Here is a 24152-nt window from a genome sequence, read left to right on the forward strand (position 1 = left end):
AGGGCTTGAACTCAGGAACTATGAGATAATGACCTGAGCTGAAGTTGGACGCTTAATTGACTGAGTCACCCAGGTGCCCCAGTGATTTTATTTTTTTAAAGTAATGTCTACACCCAATGTGGGGCTCAAATTTGTGACCCTGAGATCAAGAGTCACATGCTCTACCGACTGAGCCAGCCAGGCACCCCTAACTATATACATTTTCCTTATGTAATTTTCTATGTCCGTTACAATAAGAGGGTTTCTAGTTTTGACAAGTGTTAGTTTCTGAAATTTTATTGTTTTTCCACAGTTTATTAGTTGTTTCCATATTCTCCAGAGAGCAGTCTTTTTGTTTTTGATTTTGAAAATTTTCTACATCCAATGTGGGGCTTGAACTCAGGACCGTGAGATCAAGAGTCACATGCTCTTCCAACGGAGCCAGCCCGGTGCCATGAAGAGCAGGTTTTGATAAGGGAAGAGGAGTATACAGGGTGGGGAGGCTGAAAAGGGGCCATTCATGGGGAAGAGCGGATCAAGCAAGCGCCCCAATCTAAATGGTGCTGGCTTCAGGTTTTACTTCATAGAGCTCCTGTCTCACATGCTTGTCTTCCTTTCCCATTTCTACTCCTTTAACATCAGCACGTCCTTAGTTTTCCACACTTCTGCTTCACATTCCTCACTTCGTCTACACTCCTGGGTTATATATGGTTTGCCTCTTTCTATGTGCCTCACCTAGTTGCTGCCCAATTTCTTCCCTTCTTCCCTTGCGGAGAGGTATTTCCATTCCTCCTGGATTTCTGAGACAGTTCAGACTCAGATATTCTTTTTCACACTAATGTTCTCCAGATCATGTGTCCTCATTTTGGGGGCAGGCACATGGGAGACCTTCACAAGGTTAGAGCGCTCCAAATAGTGGCTTAGAAGACGTGCCCGCTGCAGGATGCTTTCTAGGTCCAGCGAAAGAGCAGACAGACAGGGCCCCTGGTACAGGAACTGTCCCTGGGGTTTGGTCGTTCCTATTTCCGTAATGATCCTGGCCCTTCTTCCACTGTTGTCTATTATTAACAGATCCAGAAACTTGATCATGGCAGTAGCAGCAGCAGAGGGATTTTCTGGGAACCATGCCCAGGAAAGGCCCAGAAGTCCTAAACTGAAATGAAGGGGCAGCTGGCAAAGAGGGAGACCTAAACCCTGTCCTGTCCTGCTGCCACGCAGGCAAATCTGGACCCTTCTGATACACAGTGGAGAAGCCCTAAAATCTTGCTTCTCAGGACTAGAGTCAGTGCCCCAGTCCAACCAGCCTAACTATTCAAACTTCCAAAACGAAGCCCATCTTCTTTGTGGTCAGAAACGCTTCTCAAAATATTAAATTCCACTTTAAAAATCATCAATATGAGACCGCTTGTGGAATTGAAAGCCCGGATATGGAACTTCAAAAGCCAGAGAACATATAGCCCTTCCACTAAAAACAAAAACAAACCCCAAAACAAGGGTAAGAGGAACAAGGAGGTATAAAATGAACCAGAGGACAAGATGATGGAAGTTAGAACAAAAAATACAAATGGTGTCTCCCTCTCTCTCTGCCCCTCCCCTATTCTCCCTCTCTCTCTCTCAAATATGAATAAACATTAAAAAAAAAAAAGGGCGTCTGGGTGGCTCAGTTGGTTAAGTGTCTAACTTCAGCTCAGATCATGATCTCATGGTTCGTAAGTTCGAGCCCCGCATCGGGTTCTGTGCTGACAGCGTGGAGCCTGCTTTGAGTTGTCTCCCTCTCTGCCCATCCCCCATTTACACTCTGTCTCTTAAAAATGAATAAACATTTAAAAAAATTAAAAATACAAATGGTGTAATATACCATACTGAAAACTTTCAGAAAAGGTCATAAAACAAGATATAAATATGTGCTATTTGTAACAGGCATGTCTACAAAAAGGTATTAAAGGATTGAAAGTTAAAGGAACACATCTGGGAATAAAAAGGCTCGAATTTTGTTCTTATTCAAGATTGCCTTGGCTGTTTTGGCATTTTGCATTTCCATACAGATTTTGGAACTGCTTGTCAATTTCACAGACCTAAACCTGCTGGGATTTTACTTAGAATTGAATTTAACCACCAGATCAATTTTAGAGAAATGGCATCCTTACAATATTGTTTTTCGAGGCCACAGAGATGATATATCTTCCACTTATTTATAGAGGTGTTTTTAATTTCTTTCAATAATTTTTTTAAAGTTTATTTTGAGAGAGGGAGAGAGCATAAGTGGGGGAGGGGCAGAGAGAGAGGGAGAGAAAATCCCAAGCAGGCTCCACACAGTCAGTGCAGAGCTCAACTTGGGGCTCGAACTCACAAACTGTGAGGTCATGACCTGAGCCAAAGTCAGATGCTTAACCGACTGAGCCACGCAGGCACCCCTTGTTGTTTTCAATGTAAAGTTTCTATGTATCTTCTGACAGCCCTTCTCTACACACAACATGGGGCTCAAACTCAAACCCTGAGTCCAAGTCCCATGTTGGGTGTAGAGATTACTCAAAAATTAATAAACTTAAAAAAGTCACATGCTCTTCTGAGCCAGCTAGGCACACCCATTATAACTATTTTTGAAATTCCACTTTGTTATATTTAGAAATAGGTAATTGGTTTTTTTTTTTCCCCATATTGACTTTGTATGCTGGGACCTTGCTAAATCCATTCAATTCTGAGTTTGGAGATTCTTTTGGGTTATCCAAGCATACAGTTGTGTTGTCAGCAGATTTTTTCCCCCTTTCCTATCCTTTTCTTGGCTTAGCACACAGGCTTGGGAGGGGTGAGAGCAGCCATCTTTATCTCAATCATGCAATGGAGGAGGATTTCAGTATTTTTTCATTGAGAGGTTTGCTGTAGGGTTTTTGTTGATGCCTTTGATTAGATTAAGGAGCCCTTCAATTTCTGGTTTTGTTTGTTCTTTTAATCAGAATAGGTATTGAATTTCTTTTATACATCTGTCTAGACAATTGTGTGGTTTTCCTTACAGTTGTTGATTATGTGAATTGCATTTAGTTTTCAAGTGCTGAATCAATCTGGTATTTTTATAGTACACCCAGATTAAGTATGGTGCATTATCGTTTGTATATATCGCTAGACTTGACTTGCCTATTTCTTCCTGGAAATTTTCCTTCTACATTCATAGAAGAGTTCAGCCGCTGATTTTCCTTTGGGATATCCTTGATAGATTTTGGTGGCTTCAAAAGTGAGTGGGGACCTGTTCCCATACTCTATAGTCTCTGGAACTTTATGGAAGATTGGGGAGTGTAAGATCTGAGTGAGATCCTTTTCCCTTTTATAAAACCTAAAATGTATATTTTTTTTAATGTTTGAGAGAGTGTTGTGTATGTGAGTTGGAGAGGGGTAGAGAGAGGGAGAGAGAGATAGAATCCCAAGTAGGGTCCACTTGCTCAGTGCACAATCTGACCAGGGACTTGATCTCACGGCCACAAGATCATGACCTGAGCCAAAAACAAGTCAGACATTTGAGCCACCCAGGTACTCCCCCTTTTCTAACACCTTTTTCTGATTTAAGGTCTATAAGGGTTTATAAATTTTATTGATGTTTTCAAGGGAATGACTTCCTTTCTTTGTTGCATGTTTTCTATTTCATTTACTTTTGCCTGTTTTGTACTTTTTGAATTTGCTATCCTTTCTTTCGGAACATGTGAATTTAAAGTAATATTTGTTACTTTACTGGTTTTGATATGGTTTTTTTTCTAATTTCATTTGGGATTTCTTCTGTGACCCATGGGTTATTGAGAACTGTACTGCTTGCTTTTTAAAGTTTTGGACTTTACAGTTTCCTTTTTCCTTACTTAATCCCACTATGTTCAAAGAACATTTTAATCTTTTTTGAAAAATTTTGAGGCTCGATGGCCTGCTGTGACCAGTTTTGGTAAATGCTTCTGGCATAATTGAAGAGAATATGTATGCTGTCAGTTTTGAGTGCAGTGCTCTATATAGGTGTCAAGTAAGTTAGGTTTGTTAACTGTGTTGTTCAACTTACCTGTTAGATCAGCTTTTGAAGTGTATGAAAATATTGTTTTACTTGGACTTTTCACAGCAGTAACTTTATCTCTCCCCCCCCCCCCCCCCCCCCCCCCCCCCCCCCCCAGCCTTTGAGCAGCAGGGACAGGAGCAAGGGAATGCTCTACAGGGACAGTAAGGACAGCATGCTCTCAAGGCTTCCAGCGCCTCTTCTCGTCCGGTTCCACCACTCTGTCACAGGTCCTCCAATACCTTGGGGAAAAAGCTGGAAGCAGAGGCTGGCTCTGTCTGAGAGCTGGAAACAGGCATGGAAACTCCGGAGACGTGTGCTAAATCTTGAACCTCAGAAGGAAGTGAATATTGGTCTGTGATAAAATGTTTCAAGCACGACCTCTTTACTTCCAGAAGTCTCTCCCATACTAAGTTCTGGCCACTATAGGCAGGAGTGAGGTTGTTTCAGCAAAACATATTTTACCAGATAAAGGGCACCAGCCCAGTCTCCCAACCAGCTTTGATACATCAGCAGGACTCTTCCCATGGGGCCCATCCACAAAGGAACCATCATTGCTCTCTTGGCAGAACAGCATGTTTGTGTAGATGAACAGATGGCAGAGGCAGGGGTGACAAGGATCATGTGACCAGAGTGCCCAGATATCTAGATATTGACAAAATCAAGTCTCCAGTTTAAAGGAAAAATTATTTTTATAAAAAACAGAAACAGGTTTTATTTCAATCCTGTTAGGGAATGAGAGGGATGGAAAACAAAAACTGAAGGGAGAGGTCTCTTTATACACATAAGGCATCAGGATCAACTACAAGGAGTAATACCCATTTTCACTCCTCCCCCTGTGTGCGGCCCAAGACCAGCCAAGAATAGAAGGAACAGGAATTAAGACACTATTGGCACAGTAACATGGCCAATGCACCAAAAGGTGGAGAGGGAAGAGAATTTCCCAGGGAACAAGGCCCTAGGCCTTAGCTGCTTCCTCAGTGGAGGGGGAATGAGAAAACTTTGGCTCAGCAGGAAGGCAGTTGGCAAAAATCAGGGACATCTTCGCTGGACTCTCCAGATCACAAACTCAGGGCTGAAGGAATCCAGACGTCTATCTGGTCCGTGTTGTTCTCTGCTTTCTCCAAGACCTCTTCTCTTCAGGCTTGAAGCTGAGAGCTGACCTGGTTCTCCTCTTCATTTTTGGAAGGCAGGGGAGTAAGTGCTTATTCTACCTTTCTACACCTAGGCTACTCAATTACTTCTTTCTTGGCTCTAAAGAGACAGAAGCCAACTAATGAGGCCGGCTTGAAAGTCGGCTGGAAAGAGCCCTCATGTGGGCAAAACTGCCTCTGTGAAGGGTTCTCTGAGTTTGCCCCTTACCCCCCACCCCCTGCCCAACTTGTTCGGAGGTACCTTCATTTGTGTGAGATGTGGACAGAAAATACTCTCTCTCTAGACTTGGATTAATAATCCCATCTGTGACTGGAGATGGGGAGGAGAGAAGCATGTGTTGGCAGGAGGAAGGACTAGAGGAAAGCAGGGCAGTCTACCCTGCATTACAGATTCAAGCCAATAGCCGTGAAGAATCAACTAGAGCTCCAAAGACAGAATGGGGACTCTTGGACACAACTGAACAAGTGGAAACATTTTAATGTCAATCCTGTAATTCCCAGAGACCAACAGGGAACGTGTCCAAAAAAAAGTCTTAAACAGTCCTCCATCTTTAATCTGAATGAGTTCACTCAGCTAATCCCACTTCATGGATAATTATGAAGACAGATGGGGCTGTAGGAACACCTACTACAAGCGAAGAATGGGATCGAGTAGTCTATCATCTTGATCCCATGCACCTCCCCTTTAAAAGTCACCCAGAAAATCTCTCCTAGGACTGGCATTGAAGGTGAGATCCACTGCGGTCTCTTCTCCCCTAACACAATACCCTTCCAGGACGGCCTGATGGATTAAAATGCCTGTTGAAGTCTTAATAGGAGGGATGTAAAAAAGGGAAAAGCACTGAGATTTGGAAAAGCTAGCAGCTCGAGCCAGAATCAAGGTTAGGGTCCTTGTGGCATCCAGAACTGGGGGCGAAAGAACAGAAAGGGAAAGGAAAGAGGCGGTGGGGTCCTGTTGTCCTTTGGCTTTGTCTCTGCCCCTGCCTCCCATTCCTCCCCACAGTTCATGCAGCTATTGGCCTGCTAGAGGGGATGTAATGCCCAGACCAACTTTTTATTAAGCTTATGCAGCTAACAGACTTGTAAACAGTGCCAATTGACAAAGTTTTGCTGAGTATTACAGCTGTGTCCACTAAACACACCTCTCTCTGACATTAAAACAAAAGACCAAAGTAAACAAATACTGAGAGAGAGGATGAAGAGACACACCTTGAGTCTTCCAGGAAGGCAAAATAAAAAACCGCCACCTGGCTTGGTCCCAGGCTTTCAGCATGCCTACAGTGCTGCCGCCGCCACCCTGCCTCCCCTCCCCGCCAGTGGCTGGTGGAGGTGGGGGAGAAGGGCCATCTCGGGCATGCTGCAGACACAGCATTTGCTGGTGTTGACACCCTCCTGGAGCTGTGGTGGCAGACTGCTGTGTCAGGAGCCCATCTCCTGGGAGGAGCTGAGGGAGCCCAGGTCCTGGAGGCTGCCTGAGATGGCAGCCCACACTCCTCAAGCGGGGTCACCTTGCCCCTCTTCTCCAGTGCAGTTCAGCGTTGAGGTTGTCTATTCCCGGTCGGCGGTAAAACCTGAGCTGTTTTCCTCGCAGGTTCCCCCTCCTGTCCCCAACGTGGGGGAGCAGTGGAAGGGGGCGGGAGAGGATCACTGAGGGGGCAGGGGGATACCCCGGGGATCGGTGACCTGGCCCTCTTGCAGGTTCTTCACCAGTTGTGCAAGCCAGCGTTTCGTGGTGGTGTCGTCTTTTAGCACCTGGGCGAAGGTCGTGTCCTTCAGCTGGTCAGGGAGGCACTGCCTGAGCGCTTCACGTGCCCTACATCAGAGACAAACAAGCCAACGGGGGAGACCAGCAAATAAACCCACATTTGGGGGACAGGGAAGAGGTTCTGTCTTAGACATACACATGCAGAATCCTGGGAATATGCAGTTCAGTCAAGGTATCTTAATCCATTAAAATTCCTTAAAACTTCTATTAGGCCTGGGCTCAGAGGTCTCCAGGATCTGTCGTCTGTGAATATTTTCAGAATGATGCCTCAATGTGGAATTTCATGATAAAGCAAAGTGGAATGAAATGGTGCAAGAGTTCACCTGAATTCCAACTGGTTTCTGATTTATAATTTTTAAAAAATGTTTATTTATTTTTGAGAGAGAGACACACACACACACAGAGTGCGAGCAGGGGAGGGTCAGAGAGAGGGGGAGACAGAATCCGAAACAGGCTCCAGGCTCTGAGTGGTCAGTACAGAGATCAATGTAGGGCTCAAGCCCACAAACCGTGAGACCATGACCTGAGCCAAAGTTGGCCGCCTAACTGAGTCGGATGCTCCATACTTTCTGATCTATTACAACAAACACTGTCAATATGCCCATGATAGAAATAGATGGGTTACAGTAAATGAAACATTTCTAAAATCAGTACATTAATAGGGAAGATGACGACTCATAGTATGATAAATTAATGAACTTTAATTCTGAATCAATATAAATTTGTCTTTCCAAAAACTGCTTCAGTTTCTTTTTTCTTTTCTTTTCTTTTTAAAGTAAGCTCTACACCCAATGTGGGGCTTGAACGCACGACTCCGAGATCAAGAGTTGCATACTCTATTGACTGAGCCAGCCAGGTGCTCCTGCTTCTGTTTCACAGTTCAAACGTTTAATAAAAGATGAGAAGTAAAAACAAAACTATGGTGGCAACATTATCGGATGAACTTTTAAATGTATCTTTAAAAGATAACCAGAGGAAAATCAATCTGAAACCTTAAAAAGGTAAACATTAATGATTTATAAAGCTGTTTTAAAAAAAAGTTATGGCTTTTGGTCCATCTAGTTTCTTTGTACAAGTAGAATTTTTAAATAAACATATTTTCAAACTGATGGAAACAGGAACCATTAAAGAACAGGACAAAAGGACAGAAGGTTTGAAGAAATAGCTAGGACTTGAATAACCTCAGTGGGAGAAGGCTGCGTTCACATTAAATCGAGTTATCCCCATCCCTAGGAATACAGAAATTGCCCCATTATGCGGTTTAGCAGAACCTGAGAAAGTGGCTTTGAGCATGAATTATGGATTTCCAAAGCAAAAGGTCAAACATTTCTAAAACACATCATATCTCCAATGTACGATTTCTGACAGAAAGATTATGAACAGAGGGAAATAAAATAATTAGCTCAAGGACTTTACAGGAATCAAAGAGAAAACAAAATATAATTCAAGAGCCCTGTGGGCTCCATTCCTTTCTTAAGAGATCTTTGAAGACATACTTCTCTTTCTGACCACCTGAAGCAGCAATAGAAAGCTCAAACCGCAGAAGTAACATAGCATAAGTTTGCTGGAAACAGACTAGGTTCTCTGAACTTTTAGAGGAGGGTACAAGAGTCACAGTGGGGAGACAGAACTCCGATTTTCTTTTTTTAAGTAAGCTCTGTGCCCAATGTGGGGCTTGAAACTCATGACCCTGAGATCAAGAGCTGCATGCTCTACCTACTGAGCCAGCCAAGCACACCAAAAACTCTGATGAATTTTTTTTTATTTTTAAGTTTTTATTTATTTATTCTGAGAGAGAGAGAGAGAGAGAGAGAGAGAGAGACGGAGGGAGGGAGGGAGAGGGAGAGAGAGAGAGAAAGCACACAAGCAGGTGAGGGGCAGAGAGAAGGAAAGACAGACTCTCAAACAGGCTCTGCACCATCAGTGCAGAGCCGGATGTGAAGCTCGAACTCACGAACTGTGGGATCATGACCTGAGCTGAGATCAAGAGTCAGACATTTAACTGACTCAGCCACCCAGGTGCCCCTCTGATGGATTTTTAAATTCAGCACTTCAGATTTTATTTACGGTGAAGTTCTCTTTTAAAAAATTTTTTTTTAATGTTTTTAATTTATTTTTGAGAGACAGTGTGAGCAGGGGAAGGTCAGAGAGAGAGGGAGACACAGAATCTGAAGCAGGCTCCAGGCTCTGACTTAGCTGTCAGCACAGAGCCTGACGCGGGGCTCGAACCCACGAATCATGAGATCATGACCTGAGCTGAAGCTGGATGCTTAACTGACTGAGCCACCCAGGTGCCCCTGCACATCAGATTTTAAAAGGATTTAATTAAGTTCTATCGGACTAATTTAGTTACATCCATTGCTTACCCTGAAGATATGGGAGCAGTATGAGACAGGGCAACCGTTGACCAGCGTATTTCCCCAATGTCCCATAAACCCTGTAAATGTTTACCTGGGATTATCTGAGAGTCGAAGGTAACATCTCACTACATGCTTCAGCAGACGGGCGGAAGGCTCTTTGGATAGCTGCAGGACCATCTTACCCTATATTCCCCCAAAATGGTGTGGGGTAGGAAAAAATACACAAAACACAAAACAATTCTAGTTGACGTCAGAGGTCAGATATTTCAAGAATCATTATATAAGGTTCCAGGATGCTTTTCAGTGTCAACTGCAAAAGGGACTAAGCTGCGTAATCAGAAGTAACTGTAAGGGGGACAGAGAGAGATGAAAGAACTCACCAAGATCATGGCAACGTGGGAGAAACGCTCATATGTCTGACATATATATGCCAAACCTGTGTCATCTAAAAGGATCTTCTGGAGGATGAATGTGGCAACCTGGAGTAAAACAAAATTAGGGGTCTAAAGCCTTGCTCAGATTTGTCTTCCAAATGTTGATTCATCTCCTGAGAATAACTGTGAATCAGAAAATTAAGCAGAGACCCTGACATTATGTACAACTTACTTCCCAGATATGTGTAGTTTAAAACAATTCTTTTTTTAAAAAATAGTTTATTGTCAAATTGGTTTCCATTAAAAAAAATTCTTAATAAATGTTACCATAGTGAATGCTATGTGCCAGAATTTTTCCTACAGGCATAACATACCTCATCTTATTTTCACAATAAATCTGTGAGGTAGGTACTACTATTATTCACATTTTATATAAAAGGGCAGGTTCTGGGTAACTAACAGTTTCTTTTTTCTTTTCTTTCTTTTTTTTTAACAATTTCTTAAAAATATAGATATTTGGGGGCATCTGAGTAGCTCAGTTGGTTAAGCATCTGACTCTTGGTTTTGGCTCACGCCATGATCTCATAATTTGTGAGTCTAAGCCCTGCTCTAGGCTCTGTGCTGGAAGTGTGGAGCTGCTTGAATCCTCTCTTTCTCCCTCTCTCTGCCCCTCCCCTGCTCGCACACACACTTTCTCTCTCAAAATAAATAAATAAATAATGTAGATACTTTTCCAGTCATTTAATACCTACTATGTGCCACACATAACTGCTAATCAATAACTTGTCAGGTTAAGATCCCAAGTGACGAAGCCACTAAGTTGCAGAGTTGAGATCCAAACCTAGTTTGTAAACCTAGTTTTCTTTTTCACATGGGCCAAGAGAAATTTAGAAATTTAGCTGTGCCTTGTCTCCTCCAAATGAGGTTAGTACAACTTTTCCTACTACATTTTTAAAAAGTTTTCTTCTTTAGAGAGCGAGCGAGAGAGCACACACACACAAGGGAAAGGCAGAAAGAGAGGGAGAGTGAGAATCCCAAGCAGGCTCCATGCTGTCAGCACAGATCCCAATTTGGGGCTTGAACGCACAAACTGTGAGACCATGACCTGAGCCTAAGTCAGATGCTTAATGACTGAGCCACCCAGGTGACCTATTTACTTATTTTTTAAAGTAATCTCTACCCTCAATGTGGGGCTCGAACTCATGACCGTGTGATCAAGATCAAGAGCTGCATGCTCTTCTGACTGAGCCAGCCAACCACCCCGTACTGCATGTTTAAAATAATTACATCTGCTTGCATCCAACCCAGCAATAAACATTCATTGAATTAAATTAATTTGATGTGACTAAGCATACTTTAGGAGCAGAGGTTGGATGTTTTTAAAAATAGCAAAACGGAAAAGTAGCCTTGAGGAAAATCTCATGACACGAAATTTAAAAAGTAGTAAATTATTAAAGGGAAAGAAGAATAGATATGAAAGACACATACTACGGCATAACTGATGTTGCTGAAGCAAAAGACCAGAAAAACTTAAGGAGAAAACTATAAAAATTAACAAGAAACACAAGGAGTATGCTCTACTAGAAAAAATTTCATTAAAAGATTATCAAATGAACTTGAAAATAATAAAAGAAGCTTATAGACATCCACATAGAAAAGGCAAGTTCACCAAAAAAAAGATTAGCTTATGTTGGCCCAAGATTCCACTGTACATTCACTATCAGAAGACAACAGGGCTATGGCAGCAGAATTCTGACAGGGAAAGATAAGAATTTTATACCCAAACTGGCTAGCATTCATAGTTTAAGTGCAAAGTAAGCAAAAGCTCAGGCACAAATACACTTGAGTATGCATAAAAAATGTCTGGAATATACACTTAAAATTTTTTTTAATGTTTATTTTTGAGAGGGGGAGCGGGCAGAGAGAGATGGAGACAGAGAATCCAAAGCAGGCTCCAGGCTCCAAGCTGTCAGCACTGCTCACTCGCGAGCCACGAGATCATGACCTGAGCCAAAGTCACATAACTGACTGAGCCACCCAGGTGCCCCTGGAATGATACATGTTTGTGGTAAAAAGTGGGTTCAGAGAAAAGTGAAAAATTCAGTGTTTAACTTTATATTCTTCTGAAGGGCCTGGGTTTTGTTTTGTTTGTTTGAGAGAGAGAGTGCAAGAGAGAGAGAGAGAGAGACAGAGAGAGAGAGAACAAGTGAGCGCTAGTGAGAGTACACAAGAGAGCAAGCTGGGAAGAGAGGCAGAGGGGGAGAGAGAAAGAAAGAGCGAGAAAGAGAGAGAGAATCTTAAACAGGCTCTATGCTGAGCGTGGAGCCTGACTCAGAGCTCGATCCCATGACCCTGGGATCATGACCTGAGCTGAAATCAAAGGTCGGTGCTCAACCAGCTGAGCCACCCAGGTGCCCCAGGTCTGGGTTTTTTAAATATCATTTTATAACAATTTTTATCCCAAAGAGAAAATATATTCATAGAAGTTTCTAAAAGCCTGAAGGGAGGCAGAAAATGATCCCAGGACCATAAAGTAGTCCAAGAGCCAACAAAATATAAAATCTAAGTTGAAAAGCACATACCGTTTTAGAAAGTTCACTTCCAGATTCCATAATGCGCAAACACAAAGGGATAATTTCTGTTGTCAATAAAAAGTTGATTACTTCCTGCTCATCTGTTTTCACTAGGGCCCCTAAAGAAAATATGGACAAAGAAAATTATTTCAGAGAGAATATTTTTAATTAAAAATTAACTTTGGCCTCTCAGCACGGATCCACTTCGCTGGTGAAGTCTGTGAGTCCGAGCTTAGGCCCCAGCAAACCTAAGCCCGTAATAAAGCCCTTTGCTTTTGCATGTGTGAAACAAACAAACAAACAAACAAATTAACTTTGGAGTGAGTGTTCATCCAGCTAGTTGTGGAACTTAAATAACAGAGAACATACATTGTGGTTTGGGTCAGAGAACCAAAGTCATACTGATTAAAAAAAAAAAAAAAGGGAAGAGAAAGCAGAGGTTGACTCTTATCAGTCAGCATTTGAAAGATCAGGTACCAGGTTTGGTTCACCACATGGCAGCAGTTCAGCCATCTAAATCATTTTTCTATCGTTCTTGGTAGATAGTCACACAACATCATCATCTACTCTCCATTTATTTTAGGGAAGAGAGAAGAGTTCTCTATCAGTACTAAAGGATATCCCCAGGTAGCAAAGAAATGATGTCCATTTGAATCCTATTTCACATTGGACATAAACAAATTATTTCTTGGTTATTTAATTGTCACTCCTTCACCAAAGAGCAAAATCATGGAAGGGTATACCTAAGCAAGAAACACACATATATACCTGAACTTTAATCCTAGTCCTGCAACTAGTTTACCAAATGATAGAGTTACCTTCTCTTTATAGGCCTCTGTTTCTTTATCTATAAACTAAGAGTCGGAACAAATGATTTTTGAAATTCATCCCGATTCTGTTCTGTTGAGTTCTAAACTGACATCACTGACCAGGTAACAGACACAGTTCAGTGATATCTTCTCCATTCTGTACACGGGGAAACAGAGTCTCATTAAACAAATGACTGATGCCTGAGCAGTTGATGCCCAATGCATCAACTAATTTTTATACGAAAGGCCTAGGCTAATTAGAGCTATAATAACTTAAATCAATCACTTTAGACAGGAATATCATTTATTTTAATAAGAACTGGCAATCTACAAAAGCACACCTCTAAACCCCACAGCAAATAGCACATAATTGACTAATATAATTTATAGCAGATATCAAATTGCTATTTAATTTGACTTTACATGTAGTTTGTTTAAAATCCATTCTGAGTAAATTTTTGTATAGAGTACAAGGTATAGATTGCGCTTCATGGTTTTACATATGGATATCTAATTGTCCCACCACCATTTATTGAAAAGACTATTATCCTTTGTTCATGAAATTACCTTTGCAAAAATCAACCATATCTGTATGGGTTAATATCTACACTCCCCATTTGCTCCACTGACCTATAAGTCTAGCTGTCTACAATTCTGTCTTTTCTCCAATACCACAGTGTGTTTACAACCGCAGTCTTCCAATAGATCTTGAAATCAGGTAGCGCAGGTCTTCCAACTTTGTCCTTCTTTTTAAAATCTGCATATTCTAGCTCATTTGCCTTTCCATATAAATTTTAGAAACAGCTTGTCAATTTCTATATTTAAAAAAAAATCCTGCTGGGATTTTGCTGTAATTGCTTTAAGTCTATACATCAGTTCGGGGAGAACTCACATCTCAACAATACTGAACTGTTGATACACCAATCAGTGAACATGGTATATATATCTCTGCATTTATTTAGGTCATCTTTGATTTCAACATTGTTTTATAGTTCTTTTAGCTACAGATCTTACACATTTTGTAAGACTTACACCCAGTTTTTTTAATGTTTTGGTGCTATTATAAATGGTAGGTTTTTAAAATTTCAATTTGACTGCTTTGGCTACTGCATAAAAGGATTAAATTTTTTTTAAAGGATTAATTTTTGAATGCTGACCTTATATCCTGCCACCTTGCTAAATTCACTAGTTCTAGTAGCTTTTTTTGGGTAGGTTCTTCAAGACTGTTCTATGTAGTTCATCTTGTTGTCTGTGAATAAATAATCTCATTTTTTCTAATTTGTATGCCCTTTATTCTTTTTCCTCTTGCCTTATTGCATGAAGTAGCATTTCCAGAATGATACTGAATAGGAGTGGTAAGAATAAACATCCTTACCCTCTTCTCAATCTTAGGGGACAATGCTTGGTTTTTCACATTAACTATGATCTTAATTGCAGGATTCTTTTAACTTTATCAGGTTGAGAAAGTTACTCTATTTTTACTTTGCTTGACTTTTTATCATAAAGGGAGGCTGAATTCTGTCAGCTATTTTTTTTTTAATGAAAGAAATGATCACACAATGTTTCTTCTTTAATCTGTTGATATGGTCAATTATATTGATGAATTTCTTAAAAACTGTTTTTATTTATGAGAGAAAAAGCAAGAGCACGTGCAAGCAGGGAGGGGGAAGAAGGAGAGAAGGAGAGAGGGAGAGAGGGAGAGAAAGGGGGAGAGGGAGGGGGAGAGGGAGGGGGAGAGGGAGGGGGAGGAAGAGAGAGAGAAAGAATCCCAAGCAGGCTCGATCCCACTACCCTGGCATCATGACCTGAGTGGAAGTCAAGAGTCTGATGCTTCACTGACTGAGTCATCCAGGCATCCCTAAAGTTCTATTTTTAAGTAATCTCTACACCCAATGTGGGACTCAAATTCATAACCCTGAGATCAAGAGTTGCATGCTCTACCAATTGAGCCAGACAGGTGCCCCTATAATCGACTGCTTTTTGAAAGTTAAACCATCACACAGCCCTGGGATAAACCCACTTGGTCATGATGATCCTTTTTGTATATCACTAGACTTGATTTAACATTTTGTTGAGAACTTCTGTATCTATGTTCTTGAGGGATATGGGACTAAAGTTTTCTTACAATGTCTTTTTCTGGTTTATTATCAGAGTAATGGTGGCTTCACCAAGAACTTAGACGCATTCTACGTTCTGGAAAAGTTTCACAAAATTGTATTATTTAATTTCTTTAAATTTTTGGTAGATTTCATCAGTGAAACAATTTGGGCCTGGAGTTTTCTACTTGGTGGAAGGTTTTTAACTGGAAAAACAATTTAATGTGAGACTATTCAGATTATCTATTTTGTTTTGAGTACAGTTTGGCAGACTGAATCTTTCATAAAATTTGGCCATTTCACCTAAGTTATCAAACTTATGTGCAAAGAGTTATTAGTAATATTCCCTTATCATTTTTTTTAATGGCTGTGGTCTGTTGTAACATACACCCTTCCATTCCTGGTAGTTATAATTTGTGTTTTCTCTTTTCCCCCCAGTCTATCCAGTTCCATGGAAATTTTTTCAGTAAAAAATTGGGGGTGAGTGAAATGGGTGAAGGTGGTTAAAAAGTACAAACCTCCAATTATAAGATAAGTAAGTAATGGGATTGTAATGTACAAGGACTATACTAACAATACTGTATTGCATATTTGAAAGTTGTTAAGACAGATCTTAAAGGTTCTCATCATAAGAAAAATTTTTATAACTGTGTGGTGATGGATGTGAACTTATTAATTTTGCAATGTATATATATATTAAATTGTTATGTTGTACATTAAAAACGAAAAATGGTAAGAGTCAGTTATATCTCAAAAAAAGTTAGCTTTTGGTTTCATTGATTTTCTCTATTGTTCTCCTGTTCTCATTTTCATTGATGTCTATTCCTTACCATTTCCTTCTGTTTAATTTAGCTTAATTTGCTCCTTTTTCTAGTTTCTTAAAGTGGAAAGTTGTGAACATTGATTAAAGACCTTTCTTCCTTTCGAATATTAGCATTTTATGCTACAAAATTCCCTCTAAGCTCTGCTTTATGTTTTGATATGTTTTTATTTTATCCATTTTCAAGTATTTTCTAATTTTTCACGTATCATTTCACTTATAATCATACTTTTGTGATGACCTTTAAACTGTAAGCAAGAAGTCTGGGCCCAGTATTTACTTTCTGCTTGTACTTTCAACTGACTTGGAGAAATAGAGTTTCAGAAAACATACGCAAGGGCAAACAATTGGCTTAACACTGTCCAAGTATTTTTTTTTTTTTTTTTTTATCCCCATACAGTTAAGTTTATCCCACCATCCCATAACTGGTCTAAAAACGAGCAGAAGTAGGATGTAATTTAGATCAGAAATAAGGATATAGATGTTTTCTTTCAGCTGGTACTTAGTTCATGTTTTAAATCCTCCAAGGGAAATATTTGTAACTTAAAAGCAGTAAACTATATATTGGGGAAAAACAGTTTCTAATTAGAGTACTACTTGAGAGGGGATGTAAAACACAGTAACTTTCACTTGCAGTATATTAACCGCTACTCCTTAAATGTACAATAAAATGTCTCTGAAAAATGTCTCAGAGGCACCAAACTTTTATTTTTTTGTTTTTTATATTTTTAAAGTTTAGTTATTTTGAAAGACAGAGAGAGAAAGCACAAGTTGGGAAGGGGCAGAGAGAGAGAGAGGGAGAGAAAGAATCCCAAGCAGGCTCCGCACTGTCAGTGCAGAGCCCGATGTAGGGCTCAGACTCAGGAACCATGAGATCATGACCTGAGCTGAAGCTGGACACTTAACCAACTGAGCCACTAGGCGCCTTAGAAGGACCAAACTTCTGAGGTATACTTCCTGATCCATGGTTTATAATCACAGGGATGTGAACACAGACTGACCATAAAAACAGTAAGTGAACAAAACAAAGTCTGTACAATAAGTGTTCTTATTGGGGCGCCTGGGTGGTTCAGTCAGTTAAGCATCAGACTTTCGGTTTTGTGAATTCAAGCCTCTCATTGGGCTCTGTGCTGCCAGTGCAGAGCCTGCCTGGAGCTCTCTCTCTCCCCCTCTGCCCTCCGCTCTCTTTCTCTCTCAAAATAAATACACTTAAAACAAAAAAAGTTTATTTAAAAAAAATCAGTATTTTTATTGTTTGATCAGTATGTGAGCAAAAACTATGAGAGAAAGATACTGAAGGATGAATTTGGAAAGAAATCATCATCATCATCATCTTTTTTTTTTTTTTTTTTAAGTAGGCTTCATGCCCAACGTGGGGCATGGGACTGGAACTTATGACCCTGAGGTTAAGAGTTGTGTGCTTTACCAACTAAGCCAGCCAGGCACCCCTGGAAAGAAACTTTGAATATTTATTTTTCACAAATCCAAAGACAGTTCTTTATTACCTGGGAGTCTGAGACATGAAACAGCTAATGTATTATTTTACTGAGCAAAACGTATTTTAGACACATCTCCCATAGTAAATACATGTGAAAACATTAACTTTAGCATACAGAAATTCAATTAGGTGAAGCAGAAGACAAACTTCTGCAGTTATGGGAGAACAGCTCTGAAAGAGAAACAAACAAAACACAAGCTCAAGTTCTTATTTCTGTAATAATACTCTTTGCTGACCGCAGATCTACAATTCCAATAAATGTTTCTACATATATGCTAAATTTAATCCCAAATGTTGGGCCTCATACCCTTATTAACAACACACAGAATGGTGCTTGATAAGAACTGTTAAAGGACTTACTTACCTATTATTTAACAGATATTTACCATTTATTATTATTTATTATATCCTCATTGATTAGTGGAAACAGACTCAACCTCAAGGACAAAAAACAAACAACTGATGAACAAAAGTTATAAAAGACAAAACAAAAACAACAAAGTTAAAATCACTATTATGAGGATTTCAGGCTTATACAACAACCCTAATACCTTACCAATAACTCCAAGACTGGTTAGGCGGAGATACTCAAAGGGACGCGTTTTGCTGACGGTGTGCAAAAAGGGGTACAAAAAAAGTGGGATGTGTGCTGCAAGAAATGCTGACCTGCAAGAAGAAGATAATCACATTCAGAGCTCCAGACTTAATTTCTAAGGATTGTGAACATTCAATTTCCAGGCAGTTCATTCTATAAGAATTGTAAAATTGTCTAACCAAGGAACCTCTAGACAAGAGTTACTGGTCATTAGTCTAGACCAATGGTTCTCACTCAGTTGGAGTGATTCTGTCCACCAGGGCACAGGTGGTAATGTCTGGAGAGATCTCTGGTGTCACAACTGAGGGGGCTGCTACTGGCATCCAGTGGGCAGAAGCCAGGGACGCCGCTAAACATCCAACAGTGCTCAGACCAGCCCCCTTTCATTCCCCTCCTCCCACCACAAAAGCTGGCTCAAAATGGCAATGTAAAGGTTAAAAAAAATCTAGTCTAGGGCAGTGGTTAAGAGGATATGCCACTTTCCCTGTAATCAGTATCAAGTACCTGAAAAACTGATAAAATATCCAACTGCAGATTTTAAAAAGTAGGTCATAAAATGCTGTTAAGTGCCTGACAGATTCTCCTAGATGGCACCCCTCACCTATTCACAGGTGTAGCCACACAAAACCTTATAAACCGAGAGAGGAAAACAAAGCAGCCATTATCAAGCTGCTATGTCTAAATGTACACTGTCCTTTTTTTGTTAGGGCATTTCAGATACACTAAGTATTCTAAAAACATTTTTTTAAACTTTTTTCATTTTTTTAATGCTTTTTATTTATTTTGGAGACAGAGAGAGAGACAGCGCAAGTAAGCATGGGAGGGTCAGAGAGAGAGGGAGAGAGAGGGAGGGAGGGAGGGAGAGAGGGAGAGAGAGAGAGACAGACAGACAGACAGAATCCGAAACAGGCTACAGGCTCTGAGCTAGCTGTCAGCACAGAGCCCAATGAGGGGCTCGAACCCACGAACCGTGAGATCAAGACCTGAGCCCAAGCCGGACGCTTAACCGACTGAGCCACCCAGGCGCCCCTCTAAAAACATTTTAATCTGAAGCTAGTATGTCAGACAACTAATATGGAACCAATCCATTACCTTATATTATTTATAGTTACATCTTGTGGGAGAGCAAACAGTCTAAATTTTTAACACAGCACTCTTGCATTTTTCTTAAGTGCTTAAAAATAATTTTCATAGAAACTTCTCTGAGTTCTAAAATGTCAGTGTCAACCTAGCAGTCAGATTTTATAAGGAAACTTGAGAGAGGAAAGACTTTATTAAGATGATTTTTAAGTGCCTCAGAGCCATAAAAGTCACAAAGCAGGTACCTGAACAGGATTTCCCTTTTCCTGTCAGATGTAGCAGGCCACCTTACATGCCAGTTGTAATCTTTTACAAGGCTGCCTAGAATCCTGTGTTAAGAATGATTCTGAAGCCAAATCTAGGTTCAGCGGGAAAAAAAATGCTGGGTTCAGAGATTTACTGAACTCCTACTACGTGCCTCATACATGGCACAATGATGCCTACCATGGGTTCAGGAGGGAGAAGTATCTACTTATCTGACCCTTCTTGAGATGTGAATGCCACCTCTTTTTTGAGAGAGAGCAAGCGAGCGAGCATGTACGTGTGTGCACACACGAGTGGGGGGAGGGGCAGTGGGAAAGAGAATCTTTTTTTTTTAAATTTTTTAAAAAATGTTTTATTTATTTTTGACACAGAGAGAGACAGAGCATGAGAGGAGGAGGGGCAGAGAGAGAAGGAGACACAGAACTGGAAGCAGGCTCCAGGCTCTGAGCTAACTGTCAGCACAGAGCCCTACGTGGGGCTCAAACCCACGAATGTGAGATCTGACCTGAGCCGAAGTCGGAGGCTTAACCAACTGAGTCACCCAGGCGTCCCGGGAAAGAGAATCTTAAGCAAGCTCCACGCTCAGCACAGAGCCTTATGTGGGGCTAGATCCCACAACCTTGGGATCATGACCTTAGCCGAAATCAAGAGTCAGACACTCAACCAAGTCACCCAGGTGCCCCTATTTTCACTTATTTGGTTTTAAATAAACTTTACCCCCGGCGTGGGGGCTCGAATTTTTGACCCTGAGATTAAGAACCACATGGTCTACCAGGTGCCCTGTGAACTTCCTTTAAAGTTCAGTGTTATAAATGGATAAAAAGTAAATGAGACAATGGATTATTATTCAGCCTTCAAAAGGAAGAAAATTCTGACATATGCTACAATATAGACATTATGCTAAATGAAATAAGCCAATTACAAAAAGACTAATACTGAATGATCCCACTTAAATGAGGTACTCAGAGTAGTCAAAATCATATAAACAGAGTGTAGAATGATGGTTACCAGGGGCTATGGGAATGCGGAGTTACAGTTTAATGGGTCAAGTTTCAGTTTTATAAGATAATGGTGGTGGTGGTTGCAAATTATATTATATGTTATATATAATATATTATAGATTATAATATATTATATTATTTAATACTACTGAACTCTATGCTTAAAATGGTTGAAATGGTATGTTATGTACAGTTTACCACAATTTTTAAAAGGCAAAAAAAATTATGAAAGAACATGTTAAACAACATTATACTGTTACTGCATGAAAACTTGGTGAATTAGAGACAGAAATGCTTCAGGAAAAGCAAAGCAGATGAGAATCCTGAAGATCCACATCCACACACATGTGGATGCTCCTCCTCTCCTCATTCAGGAAAAGACCATATTCAATACAGCCTCCATCAACAGACTCACCAAAGCACTTACCTGGTTTCCGGGTGTGATGCCACACATTGCAGTAATGCCAGAGCATTGCAAACTCTGTTAGATTGGTGTGCTGTCAAGGTGGGCGGGTTGATAGATGGATAAATATTTACAATTTCCTAAAAAATGGAAACCAGCAGCAGATGAATAAAAAACTTACTACAGAATGAATTCCCATGGTATTAAAGCAAAAACCCTAAAACCTCCCACAACTTTTAATTCCACATATCCTATAAGAACTGAACCACCAAAGTGGGAGCAGAAATAAACAAGCAATGCTATCTTTTGATCACAAATATGTCTGACATTTCTACAGACATATTTGTGATGAAAAGATAGTATTGCTTGGGACTATTGGGAATATCTGTGGTCACCTACACTTCCTCTTTGCATCCAGCACCTGTTGAGGCCTTCATCTGAGGGGCTCTTACATTTATAATCCTCCCTTTTGTCAACACCCTGCTTTCAGTTACGGTAATGAGCTAACTGGCCAGATAGCATGTGTCAGTAAATCAACCACAGCGACTCACAAAGAAGTCTGCATTTGGTCAGGTAGAAATTGCAAAAAAGGGAGAGATAAGAACATGGGAGACACACGGAGATATGTTCAAGCAGCAGTGAATAGGTATGATATGCTGTATGTAATTCCTGTTTTTTTTAATTTTAAAACTTTTCTAGGAAAAGTTCCTAAAAGAAAGATTAATTTTGGGGATTAAAGGGGCGCCTGGGGGGCTCAGTCGGTTAAGCGTCCAGCTTCAGCTCAGGTCATGATCTCACAGTTCGTGGGTTTGAGCCCCACATCGGGCTCCGTGCTGACAGCTAGCTCAGAGCCTGAAGCCTGCTTCGGATTCTGTATCTCCCTCTCTCTCTGACCCTCCCCTGCTTGCACTGTCTCTCTCTGTTTCTCAAAAATAAATAAAAAAATTGGGGGGGATTAAGAATACACTTTTTGTGGAGTGCCTGGGTGGCTCAATTGGTTGAATGCCCGACATAGGCTCAAGTCATGATATCTCGCAGTTTGAGAGTTTGAGTTCCATGTCGGGCTCTGTGCTGACAGCTTAGAGCCTGGAGCCTGCTTGGGATTCTGTGTCTCCTTCTCTCTCTGCTCCTCCCCTGCTTGCACTCTGTCTCTCTAAAAAATGAATAAACATTAAAAAAAATACACTTATTATGTATAGAATTGTTGAATCACTGAATCCTAACATTATATACCCGAAGCTAATATAATACTGTATGTATGTTAATTATACATTAAAAAAGGAAAGATTAGCTTCTTGGTTACATGATGTAGGAATTGAATGCAAATTTACTTAACAGGCTTGAAAATTAATCTAATTATTAGGAATTTTGGACAATACTTTAAAGGATTATTATTCCATTATCTTAAGAGTAGAAGATTATACCATATCAATTTATTCCCTACCAACGACTGTTATAGTCAGAACCAAACTGCAGTACTCTTTAATGTACAAGTGGACCTACCTCTAATCCTATAGCTACCATATCTTTATCTTAACATTTCCTTTTGTCAGAATATACCTTGCAGTTCTTATACTTTACTTCCTACCATTCTTCTTCTGTCATGTAAAACTGTCTCGTAGTACTCCTAAAGCTGTGTTTTTCAAAGTGTAATTCTTAGACTACCTACATCAGAATCAACTGACAGCAGGGCAGATGCTTTCTGAGATTTTTAATCTCCGACCAAATAAATCTTTTGGGTAAGACCCTAAGAAGCACCTTAGACTTTTCTAAAACAGATTCTTACAAATGCTAACATTTAAAGAACTCTTCTACTGAAGTCTTCAAAATCATTTAAGCAGACAGAGAGAAGTGTGATGAACAGGACTGACCTGCAACTCACAAGTATGTACCCACCTGTAAAAGTGCTGCAATAGTACCAAATGAATGCCACAGCATGGGTGCAAGGTCAGGAACAGATTCTCGCTTCTTACTCAGCTCCAGCAAAGCATTTTCCCTTGTCTCAGGACTGGACAGCTCATTGATCCACTGATAGATTTTTTCTCTATCTACTTGAGCCAGTGCAGTAGGCACAGGCTTCAAGTGAAAAAAGAAAGTAAACATGTTTCGTTAAAGTCAAACCAAGTTTTACTCTGCTTTAGAGGCAATGTATTTTTCATAAATACCAGGGGAGCATTTCCAAGTCCATACACTTGATGTAAATTAATTCACTCTCTCAAAATCTAAAACACACACACCTTTCAATAATTTCATGTTTAGGAATTTAGCAAAGAGGTATACCTGGGCTGTACTGAAGACATACCAGGATGTTTACTGTTGCACTGTTTCATTAATTTATTTTTAATTTTTTAACTATTTATTTTTGAGAGACAGGGAGAGACAGATCATGAGCAGGGGAGGGGCAGAGACAGGGACACACAGAATCAGAAGCAGGCTCCAGGCTGTCAGTGTAGAGTCTGATGCGGGGCTTGATCTCATGAACCATCAGATCATGACCTGAGCCGAAATCAAGAGTTGGAACGCTTAAGCAACTGAGCCACTCAGATGCCCCTATAATAGTTTTTAACGAAAAAAAGTTACACCCTTACCACCCATTTCTGGTCCTTCCCCATTAATTCTGGCATCCCCATCCATGGAAAAGTCCCTCTTCTAATGATTCTTATACATACTCTACCTCCACCCTTTTGAGAATCATCCATTACTTACTCATGTAGGGACCATACAGACAACATTCTTTTATTATTGTGCAAAAGCATCACAACGTTAAAAAAAAAAAAATTAGAGCAGTTCTATAATTCTCCACACCTGTTAAACAGCCTGTGCCCTCGGTTAACTCCCTTAATTATTCTTAAGATTATAAAGTAAAACAATGATTACCATTGCTATTTTTAGCTCTAAAGTCCTAACAAATTCAAGATTTCAATCCCTATGCCCAATATTTCTTACTTAATTCCCTCAACCAGGGGAATTAATGGGTAGATAGGGCAGGTAGGCAAAAAAAAAAAAAAGGAACTATACTTACAGATGAGATCACTAATGCTCAGAGGATTAACCTGTTCAATTCACCCAAGTATGAAACTGCATATTCTAGTGCCTTCCTGAACTGCATTACACAGCTTCCCATGGTATTTACATGTTCCTGCTATAGCTTATCACGATATAGAATGACCTACCCATCATATAAATGGAAAGATGAGGCACAGAAAGACAACTGTCTTTGTTGAAGAACAAAAGTCTAAGATAGACTTTGAGGTGTATTCACAATCACTGTACCCAAGCTGAACAACAGCCTTCTATAAATGGAAGCTTGATTACAAGCTTTTAGCTTAATGTTTATCATTTCACTTGCTTGACAGA

General features: G+C 40.2%; 1 protein-coding gene and 1 long non-coding RNA gene across 3 annotated transcripts in view; one reads left to right on the forward strand and one right to left on the reverse strand.

Annotated features, from left to right (window-relative positions):
* LOC115287424 overlaps positions 1-7955 on the forward strand; it is a 10919-nt gene extending 2964 nt beyond the window's left edge. Inside the window, exon 3 of the long non-coding RNA XR_003906467.1 lies at positions 7699-7955. This is a non-coding gene — a long non-coding RNA (uncharacterized LOC115287424). The remainder of the gene's footprint in view (positions 1-7698) is intronic.
* CNOT9 (CCR4-NOT transcription complex subunit 9) overlaps positions 4677-24152 on the reverse strand; it is a 28580-nt gene continuing 9104 nt past the window's right edge. For both annotated transcript variants that reach the window (XM_029933836.1, XM_029933835.1), the window contains exons 2-8: positions 22692-22871; positions 20820-20935; positions 18009-18118; positions 12239-12348; positions 9663-9761; positions 9374-9465; positions 4677-6970 (exon numbers count right to left, since the gene is read on the reverse strand). In XM_029933836.1, coding sequence (XP_029789696.1) covers positions 6802-6970; positions 9374-9465; positions 9663-9761; positions 12239-12348; positions 18009-18118; positions 20820-20935; positions 22692-22871 — 876 coding nt within the window. In that variant the 3' untranslated portion in view covers positions 4677-6801. The remainder of the gene's footprint in view (positions 6971-9373; positions 9466-9662; positions 9762-12238; positions 12349-18008; positions 18119-20819; positions 20936-22691; positions 22872-24152) is intronic.

Source organism: Suricata suricatta, chromosome 3, assembly GCF_006229205.1.
Source record: "Suricata suricatta isolate VVHF042 chromosome 3, meerkat_22Aug2017_6uvM2_HiC, whole genome shotgun sequence".
Classification (NCBI taxonomy): Eukaryota; Metazoa; Chordata; class Mammalia; order Carnivora; family Herpestidae; genus Suricata; species Suricata suricatta.